This window comes from Acinonyx jubatus, chromosome E1, assembly GCF_027475565.1.
Source record: "Acinonyx jubatus isolate Ajub_Pintada_27869175 chromosome E1, VMU_Ajub_asm_v1.0, whole genome shotgun sequence".
NCBI classification, from domain to species: domain Eukaryota; kingdom Metazoa; phylum Chordata; class Mammalia; order Carnivora; family Felidae; genus Acinonyx; species Acinonyx jubatus.
The window spans coordinates 11,792,596-11,819,156 of record NC_069397.1 but is presented as its reverse complement, the minus strand read 5'-3'; the positions used below and the strand labels follow the sequence as shown (position 1 = coordinate 11,819,156).

At 49.3% G+C, this 26,561-nt stretch overlaps 1 protein-coding gene across 6 annotated transcripts; it reads right to left on the bottom strand.

Annotated features, from left to right (window-relative positions):
• Positions 1–1,660: 1,660 nt before the first annotated feature.
• On the bottom strand, positions 1,661–20,656 carry FLCN (folliculin). Of its 6 annotated transcripts, none has more exons than XM_053212698.1 (14): positions 20,596–20,635; positions 19,768–19,846; positions 17,802–17,916; positions 15,441–15,713; positions 14,018–14,164; positions 12,701–12,922; positions 11,363–11,523; positions 9,291–9,382; positions 7,488–7,678; positions 5,885–5,998; positions 4,957–5,080; positions 3,813–3,944; positions 3,604–3,709; positions 1,661–2,936 (listed from the first exon to the last, which is right to left on the bottom strand). In XM_053212698.1, exons 4-14 carry the CDS (start codon positions 15,687–15,689, stop codon positions 2,735–2,737), a joined length of 1,740 nt encoding a protein of 579 aa, XP_053068673.1. In that variant the 5' UTR covers positions 15,690–15,713; positions 17,802–17,916; positions 19,768–19,846; positions 20,596–20,635; the 3' UTR covers positions 1,661–2,734. The 6 variants fall into 6 exon arrangements, with proteins under 6 accessions (XP_053068673.1, XP_053068674.1, XP_026903598.1 ...); XM_053212699.1 differs by having other exon boundaries at positions 1,661–2,905; XM_027047797.2 differs by lacking the exon at positions 20,596–20,635 and adding an exon at positions 20,462–20,537.
• Positions 20,657–26,561: the final 5,905 nt, after the last annotated feature.

The following is a 26,561-nucleotide window of genomic DNA, read 5'->3' as shown; positions in this document are numbered from 1 at the left end:
CTGGATAGGACTATTGGTTGACAGGGGGGTTTGTTTGTTTGTTTGAGCACTTTGACTATATTGGCCCACTGTCTTCTGGCCTCCAACGTTTCTGATGAGAAATCTGTATACATTCCCATTGAAGATCCCCATATGTGATGATTTGCTTCTCTCTTGCTGCTTTCAAGATCTGCTCTTTGTCTTTCGGAAGTTTGATTAGAATGTGTCTCAGTGTGGCTCTGGGTTCATCTTAGTTGGGAGATTCTGAGCTTCTTATATATTTATGTTCCTATCTTTCACCAAATTTGGTTACTTTTTAGCCATTCTTTTATTTAATTTAATTTTTTTTTTATTTTATTTTAGAGGGAGAACGTGCAAGCAGAGGTGGGGGGCAGGAGAGAGAATCTCAAGCAGGCTCCATGCTCAGCTCGGAGACCAACACAGGGCTCAATCCCACGACTCTTTGATCATGACCTGAGCCAAAATCAAGAGTTTGACGCTCAACTGACTGAGACACCCAGGCACTCCTAGCCATTCTTTGAATGTTCTCTGCCCCTTTGCCTTAGGGGACTCCCACAATGTGCAGGTTGATCCTTTTGATAGTGTCCATAGTTCTCTTAGGTTCTGTCCACTTTTCTTCAATTTTTCTCTGTTCCTTAGCCTCACTGATGTCCACTGTTCTATCTTCAAGTTCATGGATTCTTTCTTCTGCCCGCTCAAGTTGTCCCTTGGAGGCACTCTCGTGAATTCTTCATTGCAGTTGTAGTTTTCAGCTCTGGAACTCTGGTTTTTTTAGGTTTTCTGTTTCTTTATAGTTCCATTTTGCTCATACATTTTTTTTTTTTGGCTTTCTTCACATCTTCCTTTAGTTGAGCATCTTGAGAATTGTTTTAAAGACTTTGTTTAGTATATCTGCCATTAAAAGTCTTTCCCAGGGACCAATTCTGTTGTTTTCCTTTGGATGGGACATCCTTTCCTATTTATTTGTATGCTTTGTGATTTTTGGTTGAACGCTGGACATTTAAATCTAATCATGTGATAAGTGAAAATCAGATACTTCCCTCTTCCCCAAGGTTTACTGCTTTTTGTCTTCTATTTCTATCATTGTAAACTCTTTGCCAAGGATCAGACTGAGGTATAAACTTCTACTTTTCTCAGGTCTTTCTGAGCCTTTCCTTGGGCATGCACAGTTTCTAATTTCCCCTGTATATGCAGTTGTTTCTAAACATCCTATTTTATCATCTGGCTCCTGAAAGGGGAAACACACACACAAACTGAAGCGGGGGCAGGGGCATCAGACCATTAAGTCCTCTGGCAGCCAGGCTCTTTGCACCTGTGATCTGAAGCAGCAATGAGTGATCAGAGCACAGATTCTCCAAGGTTGTAGTTTAGGGTCCTTTTTACTCACCATAGCTCCCCTATGGTGTGTGCAGGCTGCTCCAGGAACACCTGCACACCTATGTGGCTAGGGTTGGGGGATGGTAGTGCTTCTGTGCTACGAGCTGAAATTGATCAAAACTGACCACAATGTCCAGTCCAAGTCTTCTAGAATTTGCAAGTCTTTAACAGACTCCAGAGTTCCAAAATGGTTCTATCAACACAGGTTTGATTTTAGCCATGATATTTTCTGTGACTGATCCCAAGAAAATTCTAGGTATCAAACCAACAAGACCACGTAGTCAACAGTTTAAAAAAATACATCTTTATTGTGTTTCAATGTTCTTGCACGATAGATACCTAGTCATATAAACTTAGTCTCCATGTTAAATATAAATTAAGCAAAGAACTATAAACAAATCAGCAAAACTGCTGGAAAATCCCTCCAAGCCATGAATCCTTGTTAAAGGTGCACACTGGCATGAGAAAATGTTCTTAAATCACCATATTCTGAAAATTGTTACCTGCTGCCAAATGTAAATGTTTAAAGAAGCAATCAATAAAGGGCAAAGTGATATGGGAGAGAACTGTGGTGGGTTCCTCAACTCCACATCCAGTGAGTCAGGCAAGACAAATGGCTCCATCTGACATTTCAGCAAAGTATCATCTTTGTGTAAAAACAAAAGATCAGGGCCTGTCCTCAAGCTATAGGGAAATGCCAAAGCAACCACCCAAGAGCATGGCCAGAAGCCTTGGAAGTTACATGATTCCAGAACATGAACCCCAGAGGGCCCAAAGATGAGGAAAACATCCATTCCACCCCAAAAGCCATTCCTAGAGCTCAAAACCAGATCACTAACAATGACTGAGGATCGGCACAGACCCTGAAAAGTCACAACTGTAGCAAAACATACACGAAGACATATAAAACCTGGAAAAGTCTTGGGTTTCAGAACAGAAAGGTTCAAACATTAACCTTAAGAGAGGTTTTTTACTGTGGCCAAAATACCCAAGTTGGGACTGGCCTCACGTGTTTTCCCTATAAATTCTGAGATCGAAATCCTTGAGAGACAGGAGATGCACATTGTCTTTGGTCATCTCTCACAGAGGTGCACACACACAGGGGACCTAGTGTCCCAAGTGTCTCTGTGCCCCCTTCAGAGCTGGAGCAATCCACCTGGCTTGTGGCATGGTACTGAAAACTACACCAGGCCCAAATCCCACAGAGAGGGCAAAGTTCAGCCCCAACAGTTTCCATTCCTTACCAGGAAACAGGAGTCGTCTGTGACTGCCCTCCGAGACCCGTCTCTGAGCTCAGCGGCGAAGATGGCAATCGCCGCTTTTCAGGTGAACGTGGGCTCAGATTCCCACGGTGGGGTCAATTACGAGGCTCTGAGGCCGTGGGGCTGCGGACGGTGGACATGAGGTGCGATTTGTAGGTTTTGCTCAGACCCGTCATCCAGAACTTGAGCAGCTTGACATTGTCCTCCTCGGATGCTCCAAGGATACTGAGGAGCTTTTGCGTGTCCTCTTTGGGCCGACTGTCCACCTTGGTGAATTTAAAGAGGACCTTCACTTTGCTGAAGAAAATCAAACACAGAGCGCTCAGACACCACAGCATAATCGCACCAGGGCTCTGGGCTGAGGCCGGACGGCTTCAGGACCAGCCAGAGCCCTGCAGGCGCCTGCACACCCCAGGACCTCTCGCCTGCCCCGCACTTCCGCCCTGGGTCACATGGCTGGGGCCTCAGGATGGGGGAAAACGCACATTTTCTTTAAATTCATTAAAGGAGTTCAGTGCTCCCAAGCTTCATTATATTATTAAATCAGGACAAGGTCTAATTGAATTTGACAGAAAATTACTAAGGAAAAATTACTAACGGAATAACTAGTTAGCTTCAACAGAAAGGGAACGTCTGTTATCTGGCTTTCAGATTTTTAAAGTTAATTAAGCAGCAAAAATAACTGCTTCTCTTGGAGGCACGTGTCACTCCCATGTCACAGAGGACCTGCATGGGGACGAGGAGCGCTGACCCTGCTCGAGGCCACCCAGCTAACAGACTAAATGGCGAAGATGCTATCTGAACCCACACCGTTAACTCCTATTCTACCCCACTTCTCACAGAGGCCACAGCTTCTTCTTCTGGAAACAGCTTCTGGCTCTCGCCAGCAGAATATAACTGCTGCTGGCTGCCAGCCCGCCCCCGGGGAAAGCCAACTCTGGGGGCCGACAGGGCGTGTGCTCACTTCATCCACTCCTCCTTGAGGCAGACGAGGCACTGGTCCACCACACCCACAGACAGATTCTGGTTGCTCAAAGCAGCTTCCATCTTGTTCAGGATGGTGGGGCCAACTGGGAACAAGGGCGGGGCCGTCAGCGCGATGGGGAGCGAGAGGCAGCCTCACCCTCCTTCCCGCTCCCCCTGCGAAAGGAAGCCCTGCTCAGCAGCGCCCACCTCGGTCCACGGCTACGGGACTTCCACTGGTCACCACGAACTCATACTTGCTGAGGGACTGGTCATCCTCGCACCCGACCGGGTGGAGGCTGGAGCGAGGGGCTGTGTGGGCCTCCACGACCACAGCAAATTCTGCAGCGACACAAAACGCACCGCTAGGGGAACCTGCCTCCCGCCGCCACTCTGAGTCATCTCGGATCACAGAGCAGAAACACCTCCCCGGACTAACGCTTGGGCATCTAAAGCCTTTTCTAGTGTACTTGTGAATACAGGTTAAGCATTAACTCTTGCCTCAGCGAACGCATTATGTTACAGTCACTACTGATTACATACCTCAGTTCAGCTAACGCCAAACAGCCCTTGTGGCAGGATCCCGCTGTTAGCCCCATTTTATGACAGGGGAACAAAGCGGTTTGGCTCAAGGTCATACAGTTAGTAGTGGTGAAGAAATTCAAGCCCATCTCTGACACCAGGAACCCGTGTTCCAGAAACAGGTGCCGTCTGAGGGACTCAGGACCCAGCCCGGGTGCTGACTGCAGCGGCAGCTCAGGACTGCTGGGCGCCAGAAGCTCCGCCCGTCAACCTCCTGGCCACCTTGCATCGGTGTGCTCGGGTGCTCAGAGAAGCCCCTGGCTTGCCTGGGGAGGCTGGGATTTACACCCACGCCGACTGCTAAAGTCCCCAAACCAAAAGACGAGGACGCTGACTAGATTGTTGGCTCTGCCCGGAGGAGGGAACCTGCCAGCACCGAGGGAGGAGCTGGGCTGAGCAAGCCCCACTGTACTCAAGAACATCAAGGATGGATTTAAGGCACGTAAAAGAGTCGTCGTCTCCGGAATCCTGTTGGCATCACCAACTCAGCACAATGGCATGACGAGAGCCTGGCAGCCATGTGTGTTGTGCCCACCCCCAGGACTGTATCCTGCCCTCCACCGAGAACACATCCAGACAAGCCACCCTCACTCTGAGGCCGCCTTGTCCAACCCTCACCCGCTTCACGGACAGAAAATCGACGCCCAGAGCCGCCGGGAAAGCTGCTCCTCCTGCTTCGAGCCAGCAGCATCGTCACGTCCACGGCGGAGACCCACTTCTGCTTGTGTGCCCTAAGGCGCAGGGACTCGGGTCAGACGGGAAAGGTACGCACCTGAGGACAGCACGTGGGAGGGGATCTGCACATGGGGGCTGAGCCCCAGGAAGTTGCACCGGTAGGCCTCCTCATACTGGTCGCTGTAAGGGATGATGCGGACGCAGCCCACCGGCAGCATAGTCTAGAGAGGACCCAGTGACTCAGGCTGACACCAGCTGGAATGTCCCCCGCCACTGCCTGTCTCCATCACCCACACCCCAAGCGCCCTCTGCATCTCAGTGCCAAGCCTCTCTCCTCCCAGAAGGCATTCCTGGTCACACAGCCCCACTGGGGTGTCTCCCACACGGCCCCGACTCCTATTCCGGCAATCAGTCTTACAGGACTTATGCTACCTCTTGCTTTGTGGTATTAATCTATCGATCTTCGGTTTCTGTCTCTTCCCTCATCCCACAAAAAGATTTTAAGCTTTCTGATAGATTGTGTCACATTCATCTTATGCCCTCAAAGGCCTAGCAAGATGTGAGGCATGCACCAGGTTTCTGATGACTTAAATATCATCAGAGTCAGACCTACGCCTTGGCGCCCTCTGCGCCACTGGGGCACAGACAGCATGGTAGACCTGCATCCCATCTGACTCATTGGGAATGTTCTGTGCCCAGGAACATGTGGTGACCCAGACCTGCTTCTCTGGTAGCTGTGAACCATGCCCGTGACTTCTTGGAGGGATTTGGGGATGGGGTATAAGGTAGTCAGTTATCAATCTATCAGGGTAGCACAGACTCCTTCCACTGGAAAGAACAACCATTGATGGCTGCCATTTTACACAGTGGAGAAAACAACACATATCTTCGATTCAGGCACAAACCTTTACACTGAGCCATTAATGCCTCTTAACATTCACACCCAAAGTCAGGATTTAAAAAAAAAGCCCACTAGACAAACCCGGTCCTGCTACAAAATACTTAAGAGAAAAAAATCCTCTTACCCGAAGAACTTCAAAAGCTGACTGGACAAGGTCTGCGTCTCTGCTTTTCCAGATCACTTGATTCCCCATGAGAACATGCCAGGCCAACATGCGAAAAGACGGGGCACCCAGGACCTGAAAGATACAGTTCAGGGTTTTCTCTGTGAATTTTCTTCCATGCACCTCAAGTTATCTGTGTGCTCTCTGGACAGGGAAGGGAGATGGGTCAAGAGAGAAGAGCTGGTAACTAGCCTGCAGCCGGGAAGATGCAGCAGGAAGCCTCTGGATTTGCACCTGAAAGCCTAACCGCAAAGCCCTTGCACACTTTGAGATCTTTTCTCCAATTTTATTTTTAAACACTTGAGGCAAAGAATTGCAATATTCACTTTCTCTCTATATATACACTATTTTGCTGAACCATTTGAAAGTAAGGGACAGGCAGCATGACACTTGAGCACCCAGAAAGGACAGGGCTCTCCGACACAACCCAGTACACACCACACCCAGAAGCCCCACATGCATGTGCCACCAACCCAGTATCTGGATCCCCAAACCTCTAACAATATCCTCTATAGTTGCTATTCTTTCAATCCAGGATTTACTTAAGGATCACGACTGTTTTATTTATCCTGCTATCTTTATCCTACTTTAGCCAGAACAGTCCCTCTCTCCACCCGACTTTTTATAACTTCCCTGATACTGGCATTTTAGGAGAATTCAGTCTGTTATCCTATGGCTTATGAGCATGGCTTTAAAAAATAAAAAGGGAGGCTAGAAATACTAGAGATTTTAGAAGACTCTTACAGCTTCAAAAAATACTCCCACTTCCCATGGAATTTAAGATTCCTTCCAACTTTAAACTACACGAGCAATCGACAAGGATGATTTTAGCCAAATACATGGTTTTGATGGGTGACTGTTCCTCATCCAGCCCCACGGAGCATCTGTCATTAAATGAGTCCTTACTCCATTTTCCAAAACAGAAATATCTTTTGATAAAACTCACGCTCACTGTAAAAATAGCCACAGAAAAGTATAAAAAGGGACTTTTTTATATCTTGTGACCTCTTCCTCCTGTATGACCAAATATAACCATGGTCAATAGTGTTGCGTGAGACTCCGTCTCTGCTACCGCATATAAACACACCTACCACCCTGCACAATACACTGCTTGCTCTCTTCTTTGTGTTTAATGACATCCCATCATTTGGATGCAATTCCTTTGGTTGGACATCTGGGTTCTTTCCAATTTTTTGTAAGAAGGGCCATCATTTCTACTTTACAAAGCGTCTAGGCTGCAGGCAAATCAATAGTGACGTTCACTTCCTTTAAAAGGTTCCAGAATGACACGATGAGAGAACCGTGAGAAAGCCAACCACGCAGGTCTTTCTTTAAAACAGACATGCACATCATCACTAAAACGGGAGCACACATCCTGTGGCTAAGAAACCCCAGACGGCCACTGCCGTCTTCAGCCAGCCATCAAGGATTTTTTTGGTTACTCCTAACCGACACTCCGGCCAGCTCTCGAACACGACGGGCCAGAAGGACAAAGCGTGCTGGATGAGGGGGCTGGGCTCTTCTCTAGAGCTTCTGAGTGGGGGTGTGCTTTTCTGCCGCCTACCTGCCTCATGTGCCGAAGGGACTTAAAGACAGACAGCTTTCGGGGCTGCCAGTTTCCACAGTCTGAGAGCAAGGAAGACTCTGCTCGGCATTTGGTCAGCTCCCGCCCTTCTGCACCGTCTGGCACGACAGGGGCTTTCTCCTCCTCTTCAGCCTCAGAGTTGTCCCAGCTTTCTGATTCCTCTTCTAAGTCTGCAAGGCGGACAACACAGACATTTATGAACATGCTGCCCCTGGATCCCTTCATTCCCTGGATGCAAAAGGGTAGTGTCCGCTTTAGCACAAGGCATCTCCCGATTTCTGGTTTGGGCCAGCTTTCATACATCTTGTTCTCGGAGCCCCGGGGTGAGCAGGGAGGGTTGGTCTGCTTACTTATTTAGTTAGCTCAAAGCCTCACGTTGCATTAGGAAGCAGGCACCTGCAAGACTAGGAGCTGCTCACGGTCATGGAAAAATGCAATGCTGAGCAAGCTGACAGCTCATTCACTGAACACTTCCCCAGGCAGGTGTTATGCTGGGGGTGGCCACACGCTATTCCTCTTCATCCTTCCAAGTGTCCTGAGGTCAGTGCTATTCTCATTTTACAGATAAAGAAATACTTGTTATTTCCATTAATCTGTGTGACAACTGTCACAAATGAGGACATCTTCATTCCGTGTTCCGAGTGAGACCTGCAGGGAAGAGGCCTGATCTGTGCACACAGAACACGACAGGAGCAGAGCCAGGATCTGGCCCCAGGTCTGTCCAAATCCAAGTGTGTGCTCGGAGCTAAACTACAGTCCAAGACATGACAGCCCCGTGTGCCTGCATGTCTATCCTTCCTACAAGCTCGGATGGACTTGCTTGGCTCTCTGTGTAAATACTCTCACCAACAGACTACCCTTGCCATCTTCACTAGCCTCGAAATTTCTAATTTCTAATCAGAGTAGCAAATGGTTCTGGGCCCGACTTGATCCACGAGGACACGAAGGCGGACAGAACGGCTTTGTTTTTCAGAGCTTGCCCTGCTCCTGCTGATACTCTACCCCCTTCTCCCACTCAGGAAAGAAGCATGTTGGAATCCAAGTGCGTGCGAAGTCACCTGACTAGGAAGAACCAGCTCCGATTCATTAAGGTCCATTACACACAACCTGAAGCACGTCAAGTGTTACTGGTAACACATCACACACGACATACATCACAAGTCTGGTTTACCCAACCCCGAAGCTGAGGCCGTGGACCTAGATCACCAAGAATCAAATCACCTCCGAGGGAAAAGCACGGCCAGGATTGAGACCAGAGGTTCCTGTGCTGGTGCACAGCGCACCAGAATCACCTGGGGAGTTACTTAAAACCCCCAGGACCCTGAGTCCCAGATCTGGTCACGAACTTGGGGAGGACTGCCCAGACATTGGAAAGGCTTGGGAACCATCCTTGACAGAAACCTTGGGTCCAGCTGAAGCATAACATTTTGTCATTAAAGAACAAAGAATGAGAGACTGTCTAGAGAGACCAAGCACCTGGATATTGTAAAACAGGGACAAGAAAACCTTTAATCGATCCGTCCTCTCCACCCTCGAACAACCCCAACTAGCAGATTTTCCCAACCTGCCCAGAGCAGTAGATTCTTTCACAGGACTGTCAAAAATGAGACAGGAAATCACGATAAAAACACCCAAGAATAAAGGGCAAGCCCTTGCAGATACTCCCCCCGGTTTCCCATCCTTGGGTCCCCTTCATGAGGACGGAGGAGGGCCTGGAGGCTATGACGTGGCCCCCGCCAGCCACCACAGGCAAGGCCTCCAGCACGGGCTCTCCCGGCTCACCCGCAAGCTTCTCCATCTGGACCAAGGTGTCCTCCGTGGGGGCGCCCTCCAGGAGCTTCTCAGTCAGCCGGCTGCCGCACGCTTTCAGGAGCCTGGAGAACAAAGCACCATCTGTGAAGCGTTCTTGCCAGAAGAAAAACGGAACCTGAAGCCAGGCAAGCCTTTTGATCTGGCTACTAGTTTACAGAGAATATGGAATAAAAGATCACATTGCAGTTACATTGAGCCAAATCCAAAACAAGAATTCTGCAGGACAAGTGACCCAGGTCCTCCAACAAAAGGCACGGGAGAGTCGGTGGCGGAGGCACAGAGAACAATGTGCAAGTGGAGGGGTGACCCGACCCCACTTCAACGGTCAGTTCTGAGGCAAAACAGGAAAACTGAACATGGATTGGGCTGGATGATACGATGGAATTTGCCAGTTTTGCTGGATAATGGCTCTATGTTTGAAATGATACAACTAAAACGTGCTTTAAGAAAAAACTCCGGGGGCGCCTGGGTGGCTCAGTCAGTTAAGCATCCGACTTCGGCTCAGGTCATGATCTCGCGGTCCGTGAGTTCGAGCCCCGCGTCGGGCTCTGTGCTGACCGCTCGGAGCCTGGAGCCTGTTTCAGATTCTGTGTCTCCCTCTCTCTCTGACCCTCCCCCATTCATGCTGTCTCTCCCTGTCTCAAAAATAAATAGACGTTAAAAGAAAAAAAATTAAAAAAAAAACAAAAAAAACAAAAAGAAAACACTCCAGAAAAAAGTGAGGAGACAGAAAAAGCAGTAAAATGTTGGTAACTACTACAGCTGGATGATGAGGGTGTGCAGTTCATTAGACTATTTATTCTATTTTGGGTCTGTCTGAAAACCTCCCTAAATGACGATACATTGGGTGGGGGAGACAGATACTTTCTCTTGACGTCACAGGTCCTCAGGGGCCACCCTCAAAGATCTTCGTTCTAGGTGCCTCATCTGTACCTGGGCCTGATTTCGACGACGAGACCCCCCCCCCCCCCCCCACCACACACACACCTGGGGCCGCTGCTGCACAAGAACGAGAGTTTGGGAGTTTTCATGAGAACATCTTACAATGGAAGGAAGAGAAGCGATCTGAGGCCAGAGGCCAGACTATGGTGGTTTTCAAAGGCAATCCTTTCCTCCTGACTTGACAGGTGTTAGCGAATGGCACACTCCTCACAAACAACAGGTGCTTGACGTGACCACGCCCACAGCACCACCAGCTTGCCAGATGACTGCAGACCCAACCGATAAACTCCTGAGAACCTGAGCCAGGACCACTCAGCTAAGCCACTCCCGAATTCCTGACCCACAGAGCTGTGTGAGAGAAACGTTTATTGTTGTAGACAAAAAAGGGAGGTGATCACTGCTCTTGGTATGGGAGCATCATTTTAAACATATCACGGGGAGGGGCGTCTGGGTGGTTCAGCCAGTTAAGCATCTAACTCTTGGTTTCGGCTCAGGTCATGACCTCAAGGTTCATGAGTTTGAGCCCCGAGCAGGGCTCTGCACTGATAGTGTGGAGTCTGCTTGACATTCTCTGTCTCTGCCCCTCCCCTGCTCATGCTCTCTGTCTCTCTCTCTCTTAAACATTAATTAAAAAACTAAATAAATAGGGGCACCTGGGCTCAGTCGATTAAGCATCCGACTTCAGCTCAGGTCATGATCCCACGGTTCGTGGGTTTGAGTCCCATGTTGGGCTCTGTGCTGACAGCTTGGACCCTGGAGCCTGCATCAGATTCTGTGTCTCCCTCTCTGCCCCTCCCCCGCTCACTCTTTGTCTCTCAAAAATAAACACTGAAAAAAAAATTTTTTTTTTAAATAATAAACCAACAGACCACAGGGAAGTGAGTGCCACCTAAGTAAATCTTCCACACACTCAGGGGGAGACGCCTGGAGGGAAAGGAGGACTGTAGCCCAGGTCGGTGCCTGCCAACAAGTACACAGCAGAGAGGCACTGAGGGGAACTCATCCAACAACCTTTCTCCCCAGATTCATGCATAACCCAACCACTATACCGTGACTGTACCCATTCTAACTGGTGCTAAAAGACCTGAAAATCTCCTTACCAAGCAAAGGACGTGTGCAGGCACGCCCACAAGTTGTCATCGCTTGTCAAGGAGGTCAGCGAACGAGCGGCATTACCATTCCTTTGGTGCAGGAATGGTGTAAAGGCCGTGTTCATCCTCTGGGCACGCTGTGGGCATCCGAACTGCTCTGCTTCAAATACCTGAAATGAAAAGGGAAGGGTTAGTCTTTTTTTTTTTTTTTTTTTTTTTAATGTTTACTTTTGAGAGAGAGATAGAATGTGAGTGGGGGAGAGGCAAAGACAGAGGGAGACACAAAATCTGATGCAGGCTCCAGGCCCCGAGCTGTCAGCACAGAGCCCAACACAGGGCTCGAACTCACAGACTGTGAGATCATGACCTGAGCCAAAGTCGGACGCTGATCCGAATGAGCCACCCACATGCCCTGAGAAGAGGTAGCCTTTTAACCAAACCAAACCAGCCAAGAAACCCAGAGCCAGCTCGTTCACAGCCAACATCCTGGATCCTGCTCCTGAAAACTCAGTCCCCCTCTGAAGGGCACAGAAAGTGCCGCCAGCCTCACAATTCCAAACAGGATGGTTTTGCTTCGCATCTTGATTAGAAGCCACCCGAGGAAGAGGAATGGGGTAAGTGCCCTCCTGTCCCTCTCCCACAACCCGCTCATTAGGCACTTGACAGTACTCGGGTGGCACGTGTGGGGGTGGTCATCAGTGTTGCTCTGCAAGTATTTCCAGTCCCAGGCCCACGGAGGCTTCCACGGAGGGACCCGGTGTGGGGGGGACACGTGCCCAGTTCTGGCAATGACGGAGAGAGACAAGGCCCTCCAGCACCGTCTACCCCTCCAGCAGAGAAACGAGCAACATTCCCCTTTGGCTGTGGCTCCGCCTGCTGGGCTGACTGCAGTAAGCAGATCCCCCCACTTCCCTGCCATGGACACAGAACATGAACAAAAAACCAAACTGTGGCTTTGAGCCACCGAGGTCCGGGGGCTGTCTGTTACCACAGCATGACCCAGCCTATCCTGAGAGACGTGATGCCACAGCTAGAGGCCTACGCTGGTGGTGGGTCTACAACACGATTAATGGACAGGCTTCGGAAATGAAGGTCAGAGGAAGCACAGGCACCAGGGAGACACCAGGGCATTCGACCGCAGTAAAGAAGCCAGAGCTGGAGGAGAACTGGGACAACAGCGGACTCCAGAGAGCCCAGTAAAGCAAGCAGGACTGACGGTGAGGCTCATCACCAGCCCTGAGTCTGAAGGCAGAAGATTCAGACAGAGCAACAGCCGCCCGTGCTCTGACCCACCCTGTCGGCGTGAAGTTCCTCCCCCACTGCCACCCACTCTTTCTGTGGGGTCACCTTGAGTGCTTTGCCCTGAAGTTCGTCAATGATCCCTCGGATCTTTCCAAGCAGGAAGGGCCAGGAGTTGATGAGGTAAATCCGGTCCATCATGATGGCGATGATGCTGTACCAGCGCTGGAAGCCCCGGGCCAGGCTGTCTTTGATGAAGAAAGTGTGGCTAAACACGAAACCATGCTGCTCATCTCCAAAGAAGATGGGGCCTTCACGGCCAGGGCAGACCTGTGAAAATCAGCAGTCATTGCAGGACACAGTCCTGTGCTGGCTTTGGTGACACAAAGTCAAATCCTCCTCCTCAGACTTATCTCTCTGGACTAATTAACCAGCATCTGTCATAGGAAGAGTGGGAAAGGTGGGGGCCGAGACAGGAAAACTGCTTTCATCTGCTCCTGGGATCAAACTGTCTAAAGATCACATTCGTTGTCATGGATTGCAAGGGCAAGTAGGTTCATGACTTTTTTCTACCTTGAGCCATAAATAACTCCTATTCAAATATTGTAAATACTCCAGACTCAAATTTGCCATTGTCACTCATCTGGAATATACTGGAGAAGGTCAAAAGAGTCACCATAGGGTCCATTCAATGAAATCTGCATACTTCGCTTATAGGAGAAAAGTTAGGTCTCCCTCATGACATACTCACTCTTACTTTATACACAATTCTATCTGGCACAATCATCTGCTTCTAGCAGATTAGCCAACAGGAAATCAAAAAGAGGGAACGAGCTGAAGGTAGGCACACAGCGACCGTAAGTGAAAACAGAGAGGCGCTCAGTGTGTCTGCTCAAGTCAGTATGGAAAAGGGAAATTTTACAACTGGGATTATGAATTCGTGACAGATACAAACATAGACTAAGAACTTGAAATCAAAAGACTTGAACTAAGACTTGAAATCAAAACAGCAGCGGGGTATAGCTAAGGAACAAACTGATTTACCCTTCAGCAGGTTCTAAGAGCACACGGTGACCACTAAGGCTTGTAATCGTGACAGAGACGATAAAAAAGTGATATGTGATATGGTAAATGAAATATCCTAGAAATACTTAATATCTTAGAAATATATTCACCAAGAATGAACAGATAACAGAAGTCTGTTGCTTGAAATTATAAGCTAGCAACCATTTAGAATACTGGAGTCCAACCCAACCTATTCTGGCGTTCTAGAGACCTGGGGCTGCTCTGTGCTCCTACTCACTGATCCACGTCCTCTTCAGGGCAGGACTCTGTCTTCCTCATTGTAACCAGTACTGAACTTGTTCGGGGCACCTTGGATGTGTGTGATATCCCCAGAGTGCCCCCTGGGGTCATGGTGCTCACCTCACAGCTCAAGCTCCGCACACAGGCCTGGCGAACAATGCTGAAGAGCTGGGGGTGGTTGGGGTGCTGGTGACTGACATATTTAATCGAGGTCTCTTTATCATGGCTGATATACCCAGGATGGCCTGCAGCAAGTGACCGGCAGCCCTGCCCCCCAGAAGGAAAAGAGAACCAATTAGGAAGCAGGTAACAAACTTTCTTGTGCACATGGGAACAAAAGACTCCATCGATTTTCATATAAAAATAACTGGCTTCTAGAGTACGTATCTGAAGATCTCAAATGTTTCCTGAATAGGAAAACCAGGACAGAGAGATCACAACGATCATCAAGAGTGTGAATAAGAGGTCTAATCTGAGCACTTACGTAGCAGGTATTATGAAGAGCTCTGCATACATCACCTCATATAATCCAAAGCGCAACCCTATGAGATAATTACGGTGAGAATCCCCATTTTACAGAAGGCAAAGCTGAGGCTCGGGGCTGCAAAGTGGCTCACATACTATGTGCCAGCCTCTGTCCTTGGTCCTGACATAGCCACTTAGTGAGGGCCTCAGGAGGTTGCCAGACTTCCAAGCTGCTGCAGCAGCCTGAGAACACAAGCTCAGATCGTGCGCTGTGGAGCAGATCGACTGGTGGCCCCAGCTGCTGCCCCTCCGGAGCCACCACCACCTTGGTGCCGAGATCACGCATCCCGGAGGCTCTCCCCACCCTGAGACTGCACAAGAGGGTATGGAGGCAAGCCCCTCCCGGGAGATGCAGGACATGGCAATTCCAGCTCAAGGACTCTGTCTGCCCAGCCCTCCTCTTTCCTTCCTCCTTCTTCACAGCTGTCAGACTTGTTCACAGCAGCGAGGCTCTCCCCACCTTCTGCTTCCTCACGGGTGTTTCCGGCAATAAACACAGCAATCCTGGGCATGCTACCTGCTTCGCAGTGGAACCAAGCTCATGCAGTTGGATTCCTGTTCACACTGCAGTGACAGGTCTAACACTGCCTCTGATTTCAGGTCCCGACCTAGAGCTGTCACTCAAAGCAGCAGCCTGTTGAGGGAACTTAAACCTCATTCCCCAGAGCTCACAAAATGACACCAGAAGTAACAGCCAGGACCCCACGAGAAAACTTCCAGAGAATACTGGACTAAAGGAAGTGGAGCCTACGATGGGCTGGCATGCAGACATGAGCAGCAGAGGGGAGGGCTGAAAAAGCGAACGCTGGGGTGAAGGGAAAGAACTAAAAGGACATGAGAAGAAACAAGCATATTCCACAGGGCCCACAAAGAACGGTCCGTGCTCACACCTTTCCGTGAGGTCACGTCCACTGCTCTTAGTCCCACAGGGTGTCCTGCCCACTCTCCAGGAGGTCAAATACACAGCATGAGTCCCTGTTGAGAAAGAAACGTCTCCAACACCCTGAGAGACACTTGCCTCGCACATGTCTGACTTTTTGGGCCCCGGGCTGCTGGACTCCGCGCTGGCCCCTTCCGCCGGGCTGTGAGCGCGGATCCGACTACTCATCTGAATGCCACCTTCCTCCTCCTCGGCCTGTTCGCCCTGCCCAGGGCTGTCCCCATTCCCAGCCCCCTGAGGAAGTGGGGCGTGCAGAACTTCGGTGCAAAAGAGAGTGCGGGGGCCATGGAGCTCACAGAAGTGACAGAGAGCGACGATGGCGTTCATGGTGTCCTGGAGACAGAAGGGGGCCTGTGTGTATGGGGGGTGGGGAAGAGAGGAAACAACATCAGTGCCCAGCCTGTGTTCACACTACAGAACCTGCCAACTCCTCTGGAGCACAGGCACTGGGGAGACACCACCGACAGGCTTCCTGGCCAGCAGAGGTGGGTCACCCACCCAGCACTGTGTCAGGTGTATGGGAAAAACCACGTCTTCGGTCCGTGCTGACCAGGAGTCACAACAGAGGAAGGAGGATGTAATTCAAGGATCACACAGAAAACCCTTCGTTACAGCTGTGACAGGGCTACAGAGTAGACAGCACGGAAGAGAACACACGTGCGAGTGACGATGGGGCAAACGTGACACAAATAAGTAACAGTGGGGTTTGGAGGAGACACTTTTTCAGTGTATTCAATCAATAGCAGTTGTGCTGGGTGATAGGCCACCGCCCTCACGGAGCTTACCCTTAGGAGGGAAGGGACACACGACAGACTGCTTGCTGTCCTACGGTGCCAGCCTTGGGAAGGAAAGTACGGCAAGGCCAGGGCAGAGAAGTGCTGGAGAGGTGGGATGCGGTTTTGGACACAAGGGCTCGCTGAGTGAGAGCTGAAGGGAGCCGTGGAGGCGGAGGGGGCAGGACTAGGGGTCTGTCTACAGAGATGGGTGATGAAGGCAGAAGATGAGGAGGAGGTGGATTTTAGGAAGCCTTCTAGGCCTTAGTAAAGACTGGAATTATCTACAGATTGGAGAGCCTTTGATAGGTTCTGATGAAAAATATGGTAAAGGAGCATAGTGGCCAGTGGCCAGGATCTAAACCCTCTTCTCTTTGGGGACCCCCTCCCCCATCACGGAGCCGAAGAAGGCGAGACATCCTCTGTCCTCATCCCCCCGCATGGACATGACCAAGGCTTGGCCAGTCAGAGGCACCTGCCCAGGAAGCTGAACCCAGGGAGACAAAGTGGCAGACCCAGTGCGAACATGCATGGGGGGCGGTGAGCAAGTCCTGGGTGACAGGGTCCTCAAAACCCCACGTGGTGTGTCCGTCACTACGCCCTCCCAGCAGCCTCCCTTCTCCAGCCAGCTCGCTTACTCTGCCACCCAGCTGGCATCTCGCAGACAATCTCTCAGCTGCCACGACTACTACTGCCCCTGCCCTGCCCCTGTCCCTGAGGGAGGGGCTGGAGCTCGAATGTTACAGTGGGAATGGCAGAGGCCAACACAAAACAGAAACTGGAGAGAAGATCAGCTGGGCTGATGTGAGTCAGGCACGGGGATCAGACGGGGATTACGTGCCTGGCACGTAGGGAGAGCTGGGGCACCTCCCAGAGGGAAGTGGCAGTGGGAGAGGAGACATGGTTAGAGAGACAGCAGGACATGTAGCTGGAAAACCCTGAGAGCTGCGTGGAGATTCCAGACCGCGCCATCAGGGAGCCCCGAGCCACTCCACAGACCTCTACCCGACTCCCCATCCTCACCATTTCGTTCTGCCTGGCACGTTCCTGCTGAGAGGCCTCCCGAACCAGCACCCCAGAACACTCGCTCACTCCCACCGCCTCACTCTCCCCTCCTCTGCACTGTGCTTCCCTGTACAAACATTCCCTAAGTGGCGACAGGAGTCAGCCTGAGGTTGTATCTACAACAGTTCCCGACACGCACAGTAGGCGCCACATTAAAATACTGGACAGGGGATTTGGGAGCTGCCCGTAACAAGGGGGCAGTTGCTGCCACAGGAAGTGGAGAACTCATTGAGGATCTCTATGGGCAGGAGAGGTTCAAGAGCACAACCATGGGAACAGCAGTCTGAGAGCCTAGTGGCACGAGACCCAAGTAAGCCAAATTTAAATAGGGGTTCCACCAGGCTCATTCTGGTGAGATTAAGGAAAATGATGGTTTAAGAATCCATTGTGAAAGGGGTGGTGAGGTGACCACTGATGGAGTAAGAACCTCAGAAAATTAGTACTAAGACCCAAAGGCAGAGGCATTAACCCTGGAAAAAGAGGCCACATCTTCCTTGAGAGAGATAAAAGGGAAGAGAAATAAGGTTCCTTCCAGCAAAACATTCGCATGAAAGCGGCACTTGGCTAAGCTTCACCCGACGTGTAGAGCATCCACACGAACCTTTACACTCGGCAAAGTCACACGTCCACTGTCCCGCCTACACAACAGCGTGCAAGGCCATTTCCAGATGAGTCAGGCAGGGCGGCCATACTTCAGCTCTAAGACCTGACGTTTTCTAGTGAAGAAAAAAAAAAAAAAAACTACAGTGAATTCTAAGAGCAACTGACTTAGTGATACACAAAAAGCAAGCAGTTACCGCCAACTTAAAATCAGAACATCACAGAAGAAGACGTGGGGCTGCCCACGGCTCTGAATGGCTTCGCGGGCCTCTTGCCCTTTGAGCAGTAGCAGACAGCAAGCTGGGTTTGCAGCCAAAATGTGAGCTGAACTTTTACACCTCTACAGGAATATTTCGTAAAGGATTTCTTTAGATAGAAATATGTCTTTTTAAAAATACAAAATATTTAAAAATATAAGGTCATCATCCTTCCTACCCTTGGTTACAAGGGGACTGCCTTAGCAGCACCCACACCATGCCAATTCAACCCTTCAGACCTTAGACCTACAAGTTTCTCTCTTCCTCGAATGGAAAGGAAAGATCAGAGATGATGTTGCTAAGCTACTTCCCAGCACCCATGGTCAGCCTGGGTGATTCTCACTAATAGCTTTTTGGTTTTGCTTTGGTTTTTATTTTGTTTTTATTTTTTAATGTTTATTTATTTTTAAGAAAGAGATAGAGTCAAGCGGGGGGGGGGGGGGGGGCAGAGAGAGAGGGAGACACAGAAACTGAAACAGGCTCCAGGCTCTGAGCTGTCAGCACAGAGCCCGACGCAGGGCTCGAACTCACGAACCGTGAGATCAAGACGTGAGCTGAAATCAGGCGCTTGACGGACAGAGCCACCCAGGCACCCCCTTGTTTTGTTTTTTTAAAGAAAAGCAGTCCTGTCGGACAAGAGGACAAGACTTCTGACTCTTCCTATCAGGAGTACCGTGGTGCCAGGCAGCCAGTGGAAGACAGGGAGGTACCACTTGGCCCTGAAGTCACACAGAAAAAGCCCGTCTCCAGCTCTTACCTGCCAGGTGATGTCCAATATCTTATTTATCCTCATCTGGCACCACCCTAAAGCTGAGAAACAGAGGAACCCCCACCTCTCAGGTTAACCACTGCACGCGGCAGCAGAATTCTGAGTAGCAGGAGATCAGTTCTCTATTCATTCTCCAATTCCAATCTCATCAGATGTTTACTGAAGAAAACAAACTGGCTTGAGTACGCCTAACAGTTCTTCGCTTCCAGCGAGCCTTCCGGAATCCAAGGAGGCAGAAATCTGCACACGCGCTCACACCCCACCCTGGCCAAATCTCTTCCACTTTATATTCCAAGAAAGAATCCAAACAACTGGAGGAGGCAGGGCCCTTCCCACGGCCCCCCTCCCCCAGTGGCTGAGGCTGGCCCTGGGCCTATTTCATCCCCGCTTTCTGCGGTCTTCTCATAGGACCACAGAGGATCACAAAGGGCTTTGCAAAGAAATCCAGTATCATAGTAGCTCTTAGCCAGTAATGACCATCAGCATCCCCTGCGGCTTCTCCACCTAGTCTCCCACAGGGGAGTCTCACTAGGTCAGCAGCTGGATCTCGGCAGGTGCAAAGTGAAAAGCCCCACAGGGGATGACTTCCAGCTCCAGCGCAGTCACACCATGGTGGCTTTCCTATTCCCACTGCCTTCACCTGGTTTTTGGTTTACGAAGTGTCCTGATGTGTGACACCAGTAGGGCACACACAGTCACCTGCCGCTATTTCCCAATCTCTTCCTAACAATGTTGGTAACCCAATGCCTCCAGCACTTTCTCTGCTGTGACACGGAGCCCCTAGGGCCACTCTGGCGGGACACCACGGGCTGGAGAACCAGTACCTCCTTTCAGCGAACCCTTGCCCTCTGCCTCCAATAGCTGGGACCTCAACCCACAATGAGCCAATTCTTGGGGAAACATTCTTCCCAGGTGATAAGGGCGCATCTAACTATACCCACCAAACTGGAGGGAAATGTGCTCTTCTACCATCCTTCTAGGCCTATCGGCTCATCAGAGTGCCCGCCTCAGAACGCCAGCCTGAGGAAAAAAGAATTTTGACACACCCTCTTCCCTAAACCAGAAGGAAGGCAAAACCCGGGTGGGAGGGATGCCAAGAGTGCAGTCTCCCGGCAGCATCTCTAACGTTGGAGAATAAACCGACGACGCTGATGGGGTCTGCACCCATGTCACGTTCCCCATCCCTTTACGGTTCGTGGATTTGCCCCGCACCCCACCCCGCCCCGCCTCCATCCACATCTCAGGTTCTCTGCAACCCCTTCCACTCTGGCCCCCGGCCACTCCGATCACTAACACCGCACAGCAACTCAGAGCCCGGCTGGGTCCCCGCAGCTAACCCGAAGGCGGTCAGGCTTCTCCCAGGCCCACAGGCGCGGACCCATTCCCCTTCCCCGCCCCCAGGGACTCCCTCCCGCCGCCACCACCCTCCTCCCGGAAGCCAGGCTCCCTTCAAGTTCCACGAAGCAGCCCCGACAGCCCCTCTTCGAACTGCCTGGACAAGCCAGGGGACCGCTCCGGGGCTCGCTCCCGCAAGGGCAGTCGGGGCCCGGGTCGCCCCGGGGGCCGCGGCGGGGCTGAATTCCAGGGGGCGGAGAGAGCTCCGAGCCCAGCTCCGGCGCCCGGGCCGCGGCGCACCTGACGGCGTCTTCCTCACAGGACCCGCCCTGCGCCCCTGCTCGAGCTCGTCGGCCCGCGGGGACACCCGCCCGTCCCCGCGCCTCCCGGCCGGCAGGGGAAGCCTCGGTTCGGACCCCGGCCGCCTCACTCACCAGCGGCCGCTGCAGCCGCGGCGCCCAGCCCGAGGCGCGTGACTCGGCCGGACCGGACCATCCGCCCACCCCCGCGGGGGGGGGGCGTGCGGGCCGGCCGAGGGCGCCTCTGCACCGCGACGCGAGCGGGGTCTTACCCAGCCCGCACCCTCGGGAAGACCGCGCGAGCCCGGCCACGCGAGCTCTGACCTGAACCCGAAGCGGCTGCCGGACACCCCCGTCTTTCGCCGCCAGGCTTCCGCGCCTCCCCCCACCGAGAAGTACGGAATGGTTTCAGCCGCGCCGGCCCGGCGAATGGAGGAAACTACGGGGGGAGGGAGGGGAGGATGCTTAAAATTAAAAAACATTTTCAAAAGAGATTTGAGGAAAAATATAGCCAGCTTAGTATAGTACTCCCGGTCCACACCGAAGAGAAAATGAAAGAGAATGGCTGACGTTAGAGCGGAGTACTGTCTTATAGTGTCACCTGCGGCTTTTATTAAATTGCCGACGGACCCCGTCTTCGGTGGGACGTGCGGGCAGGTGGCCGGGAGGTGGCCGTCACATGACCGTGGGCAAGCGCGCGACGCTGTGCTTGTGGCCGGTTCGGTAACTGGAGGTGGGGTGCGGCTTGAGTGCGCATGTGCGTGACCCACTCACCTACCCGAACTATAATTCATCCAGGCTTTTTAAAAATATGAGTCAATTATTAAGCAATATATATCTTTAAGACCCGGGTGCCTGTTATTGAGTCTGTCTACTCAAAGATTAATTTTAAGGCCATCAGTGCAAGGTGTCACATCGGTCCTTAAAGTGAAGAGGTAGAGGGATGTGAATCACACCCTGAACCGCAGGAAATTCGGTTTGACCTACGAGATGGTGCTGCCACCTTGTGTCCGGGCCGGTCCAGAGACCGCCGACCTCTCTGGGCGCCTTATGGCGGAATCCTGGTCCCTGTGACTGCCGCCGGGGGTGTCCAGAGGGCGGTTGTCTCAAGTGTTGGGGAAAAAGCATGAACCATTTTGAAGTAGAAGTAGGTGGTTGTGTTATTTCAAGTAGCCGGGTCATTTCTTTCTCTCTCTGAATTTCCATGTTAGAAGACAGAGACAAAATTACAATTTGTTTTCTGTCTTCTTTTAGTGGTGTGATAAAAGATGAAGGACTATGGGAGTTACGAGGTTAGGCATTGCCTTTATATGTTTACTTCATCTACCGCTCCAGTTCCTCTTGATACTGAACAGCACAAACTGAATATATTGGCTAGTAAGTCACAAGATAATTTTTGAGGGAAATAACAGAAAACCCACAAGGATATACTGATTTGGAATTCTGTTTTTTTATTTTTGCCATCAACAATTCAGATACTTGAGGAGTGCCTGGGTGGCTCAGTTGGTTAAGCTTGGAGCCTGCTTTGATTTCTGTCCCCCTTTCTCTGTTCCTCCCCCACTCACTCTCTCTCTCTCTCTCAAAAATAATAAACATTTTTTTTTTTTTAATTCAGGGGTGCCTGGGTGGCTCAGTTGGTTGAGCGGCCGGCTTTGGCACAGGTCATGATCTCACAGTTTGTGAGTTCGAGCCCCACATCAGGCTCTGTGCTGACAGCTCGGAGCCTGGAGCCTGCTTGGGATTCTGTGTCTCCTTCTCTCTCTGCCCATCCCCTGCTTGTGCTGTCTCTGTCTCTCAACAATAAATAAATAAATGTAAAAAAATTTTTTTTTAATTTCAGGTACTTGAATTTTATTGAGTTTGCGGAATTCTTTGAAAGCCTTAGTGGAAAGATGCAAGAAATGTTTGCAGCCACCTCATGTGACTGTGCCTTTCCAATTTCTAAAAGAAAACATCGTTGCCAACATTTGTCAAAGTGAACAGGATTTACCCTGAAAAATTACCATAGCAGCAATGCTAAATACAAATCTGATTAACTGACTTCCACACTATAAGGAAGTAATTTACAATCCTTTCCAAAAATTTCAGTTACCATGACTATTTTTATTTTACAAGATTAATATATTACATATTATATATTATATATATATTACATCATATATATAAGCTGCTTGCATATTCTATTGTTTCAAGAAAGCCAGGAAAATGCTTTTTTTTTTCCTTTTTTTGGTAATCTTTGGGGTTTTTTCCCATTTTTTCTCTAAGTGGTAGCTATTCTTGAAACTGACATTGGTTAGACAGGTTTTAAGCCAAGAAACAACAAATTTCTGTATTGTAACTGATTTGAAGAATTAACTTCCTCGATTTGTTAGTGGAGGACACCACCTAGCTCAGATTATCCTTATTTTCATAATGATAGGCTAATGACTGTGCCAAGTGGAGGACAGTTTATTCAACCACTGCCATTTTCAATGCAATTCAGTGTGCATTCGACTATAGCTGGACTCCATTTGTGTCATTAAGTATCCTTTCCAGAACCACCCCCTACATCTTCTGGAGGTGCTTTCTCAAACCTATAAATCTGTTTAAAAGTAACAACTACATGCCAATTCCTTGCCTCAATGAATTGTGCCAAAGATTAATTAAACTATGCTGCCACACAGTACAAACTTTCAAGGACATTCAGTTGACAGAGACATCTTGGAAGCCAGAAAATGTAGTCCACATTATCAGTGAGAAAGCAAAGCAGGCAATAATGCCCAACAATGTTCAACGAAATGAAATACCATGCTAAGCTCAAAGCTTCTATCCCATAATAAGAATTTTATGGGGGTGCCTGAGTGGTTCAGTCAGTTAAGGGTCCAACTTTTGATTTTTGGCTCAGGTCATGATTCTGGGGTCATGGGACTGGGCACCACGTCAGGCTCCGCGCTCAGCGGGGAGCTTAAGATTCTCTCTCTCCCTCTGCCCCTCTTCCTGGGTCCTGGCATTTACAGTCCAGAACGTGTTTTCTCACCAGTGAAATGGGCTCAATCAGAACTAAAGATTTCTTGATGCTTTTCTGCCTTCCTACTACTAATCAAAAGGCTTGACTGACTAGGTATTGACCAGCTCATCATCCAGACTGATGGAGTGCTTTGGGGACACAAGTTGCCAAGACCATTGAACCACCAAACCAAGACCACTGAACAAATTCTCACTGTGAAATTCCTCATAGAGGTTTTAGGTATGCCCTTACCAACATATGGTCTTATATGGCTATAGAATACAGTTGGGCTTTATGAGTCAAACCACCATATCCCTGAATCAGTTTTCAGTTTCAGGAAGAAGTGTGTTTCATTTGTAAGCAATTATATCTAATATATATTTTTTTAACGTTTATTTATGTTTGAGACAGAGAGAGACAGAGCATGAACAGGGGAGGGGCAGAGAGAGAGAGGGAGACACAGAATCAGAAGCAGGCTCCAGGCTCTGAGCCATCAGCCCAGAGCCCGACGCGGGGCTCGAACTCACGGACCGTGAGATCGTGACCCGAGCCGAAGTCGGACGCTTAACCGACTGAGCCACCCAGGCGCCCCATATCTAATATTTTTAATCACATCTCATTATTTTAAGGGTATTACAATAGATTCTCTGTTATAAAAATAATCTAAGCTTTCCTTTCGTCCAACATCTAAAATAACTTTCTGTGTTCTCAGAGGTGTTTAAGTTTGGGGGGCTGTCGAAAGGCTGCAAACAGTGAGTTCTGAAGGTGGAACTCATGCAAAGCCTCTAAGTCAGTTTGAAGTGTTAGGTTATTAGACAATTAACTCTGCGTATAAGGTGTCCAGCTAGTTGCAAGAACTATTAATAGTGTAATATTTTCTCTTAAAAAAAAAAAAAAAGCCGCTAATGTTAATTTAGCATTTTTTTTTTAACCATAGCACTTTCAGAAACCTTTTAAGAAACCCTTCCCCTCAGAATTCAACTGATTAGCTTTTTGTGTTTTAACCTAATACTAGCTGCTGGTTAAATATTAAATGCCAAGTGGCTTCTTTATGTCTGATAAACTTTACCAGGTCATTATGGATCCAGGCTTGTTAAATGCCTTTTACAATTAACAGAAATTCTCTTGTCTCAACTTCTGATTTTAGGAAAGGATGCAGATAGGAGTTTGTCTCTGCTTACCATCGTTGATTCAACTGCCTTAAAAGGATACTATTGATTTTTCTTATTCATAAATACCTGATTTGCCGTCATTTATTTTCTCTGGGCCCTTCACAACTTCTCAGACTTGTGTGCAAATAATGTTTTCTTCTACAAATTGGTTACCATTTCAAGTCGCAAACCCAGAAACTCAGAACTTACAAACCCAAACTCTATCTCTGTAAAGCAAGCAGTGGGAGAGAATCAGAATACCATTCTGACCATTGGCATAAACAGAGGAGGGAACTTGAACAAGGTCCACCAATGGACACCAAGGATTCAGCACACCTAAAAACCCAAGACTTAACTTTCCCCTCTGCCAAACTGTTAGAAAAGTGCAAGTATTTGTCCCTGATTAGACTGCAAGGCATTACTGTTACTAAGGCATCCGTTACAGTACTATCACCTAGCTTTGTTTAGAGTTTCAATTTACTAAACAAAGGAGGCGCCGTCCATCCAAGGCAGAAGGCCCTCCTCCCCCACTTTATTGCTTGCTCATCGCTATCATTATCGGGCTCAGAAAACATCTACCATACAAAAACGTGCAACCAGAGGTTTCTTTGAATAATACCTTCTACTACAAGATCCCAAATCTGAGGTCACTCAGATCAAGCACACACATTTAAGAAAGCCTGTATTAAAAGCTAAATGTTGTCCCTTTGGGTGGTTTACTTGGCACCTATTGGAGAAAGGGGGAAAATGTCTCACCAAGGTAGTAACTGCAGGAAATAGAAACATAGAAACAAATACATGAAGCAGGTACTGAAATCTGAGGGCAATCGTTCTCATTAATCCAGAGTATTTATTAACACCGATATCACCGTGAAAAGATGAAACTTGAAAATTCCTCAAAAAACTGGTAGGTCCATCAATGAACACCAGCCCAAGGCTATATCCCTGGTCCTCAGAACTGCCTTAATTCCCTAGGTACAAACTCACCATTGTTTGGCACCATCAAAAGGCAACAGGTATCCATAAGTAAACGTGTTCAGAAAGTAATTTGCTGCTGAGAAGAACTCAGCTTAACTATTCATGCAAACAGATTCTGATACCTGTTCAACCAAGACACTGGGCATAGCCAGGCTCCAGATTTTTCAGAGGCAGCATGTGTGAAACCTTACATTCTCTTAGTAACAAATGAGGCCACGCATCTCCTTGACCCAAGATTTTCAAAGGTAACTCCTGTCAAGAGAGAGAAACCACTCACCCATTTCTTTAACAGAAATAATTTAATCGATGCATTAGCTAGGTATTGGAGAAAGGGGGAAAATGTCTCACCAAGGTAGTAACTGCAGGAAAGATCCCACCCTCAGGGCTGGGGGAACAGAGGGAAGATACTAGCAGTAACAGAATTTAGAAGGTGGGAGGTGCCCAGTGGAACTAACTGGGCTATGGGGGCAGGTGGGGGAGGCCCGCCTTCCGATTCTGGAATCTCTTCAGGGGTGTGATGAGGTTAATTCTAGGAGCATGGGAATCACAGCCTGGGCCTCGCTGTTGCGCTGAACCATCCTTGCGAGGGCGAAGAGCTGTTGCTGGGGTTTTACTATTCAACAGGAAGCAGACAGTAGGAAGCCTGTCCTTTTTTCCTCTCTAGCCTTCCAGTCTGCCTCTAGCTGGCAAAAAAAGAAATGCGGTATGCAGAGTTCTAGCCCTAGAATCAGAAAGAATAAGGCGGGCGTTAAGTGGAGACAACACTGACAGAGGAGGGGCCAGGATGTGGTTTGCATATAGTAGGACCAGGCCCTAAATACCATAGTTTCGGTCTCAAAATAATGTGGTGTTTTAATGAATTCGTTTTGAAGCCCACGAGAGAATTATTCTTTAAACAGTCATGACTCACAGCTACTAAGATTCTCAAACACATCTTAGGTGATTTTAATGTACATCCAGGTAAATCAGAAGTTGTCCAACTTGTT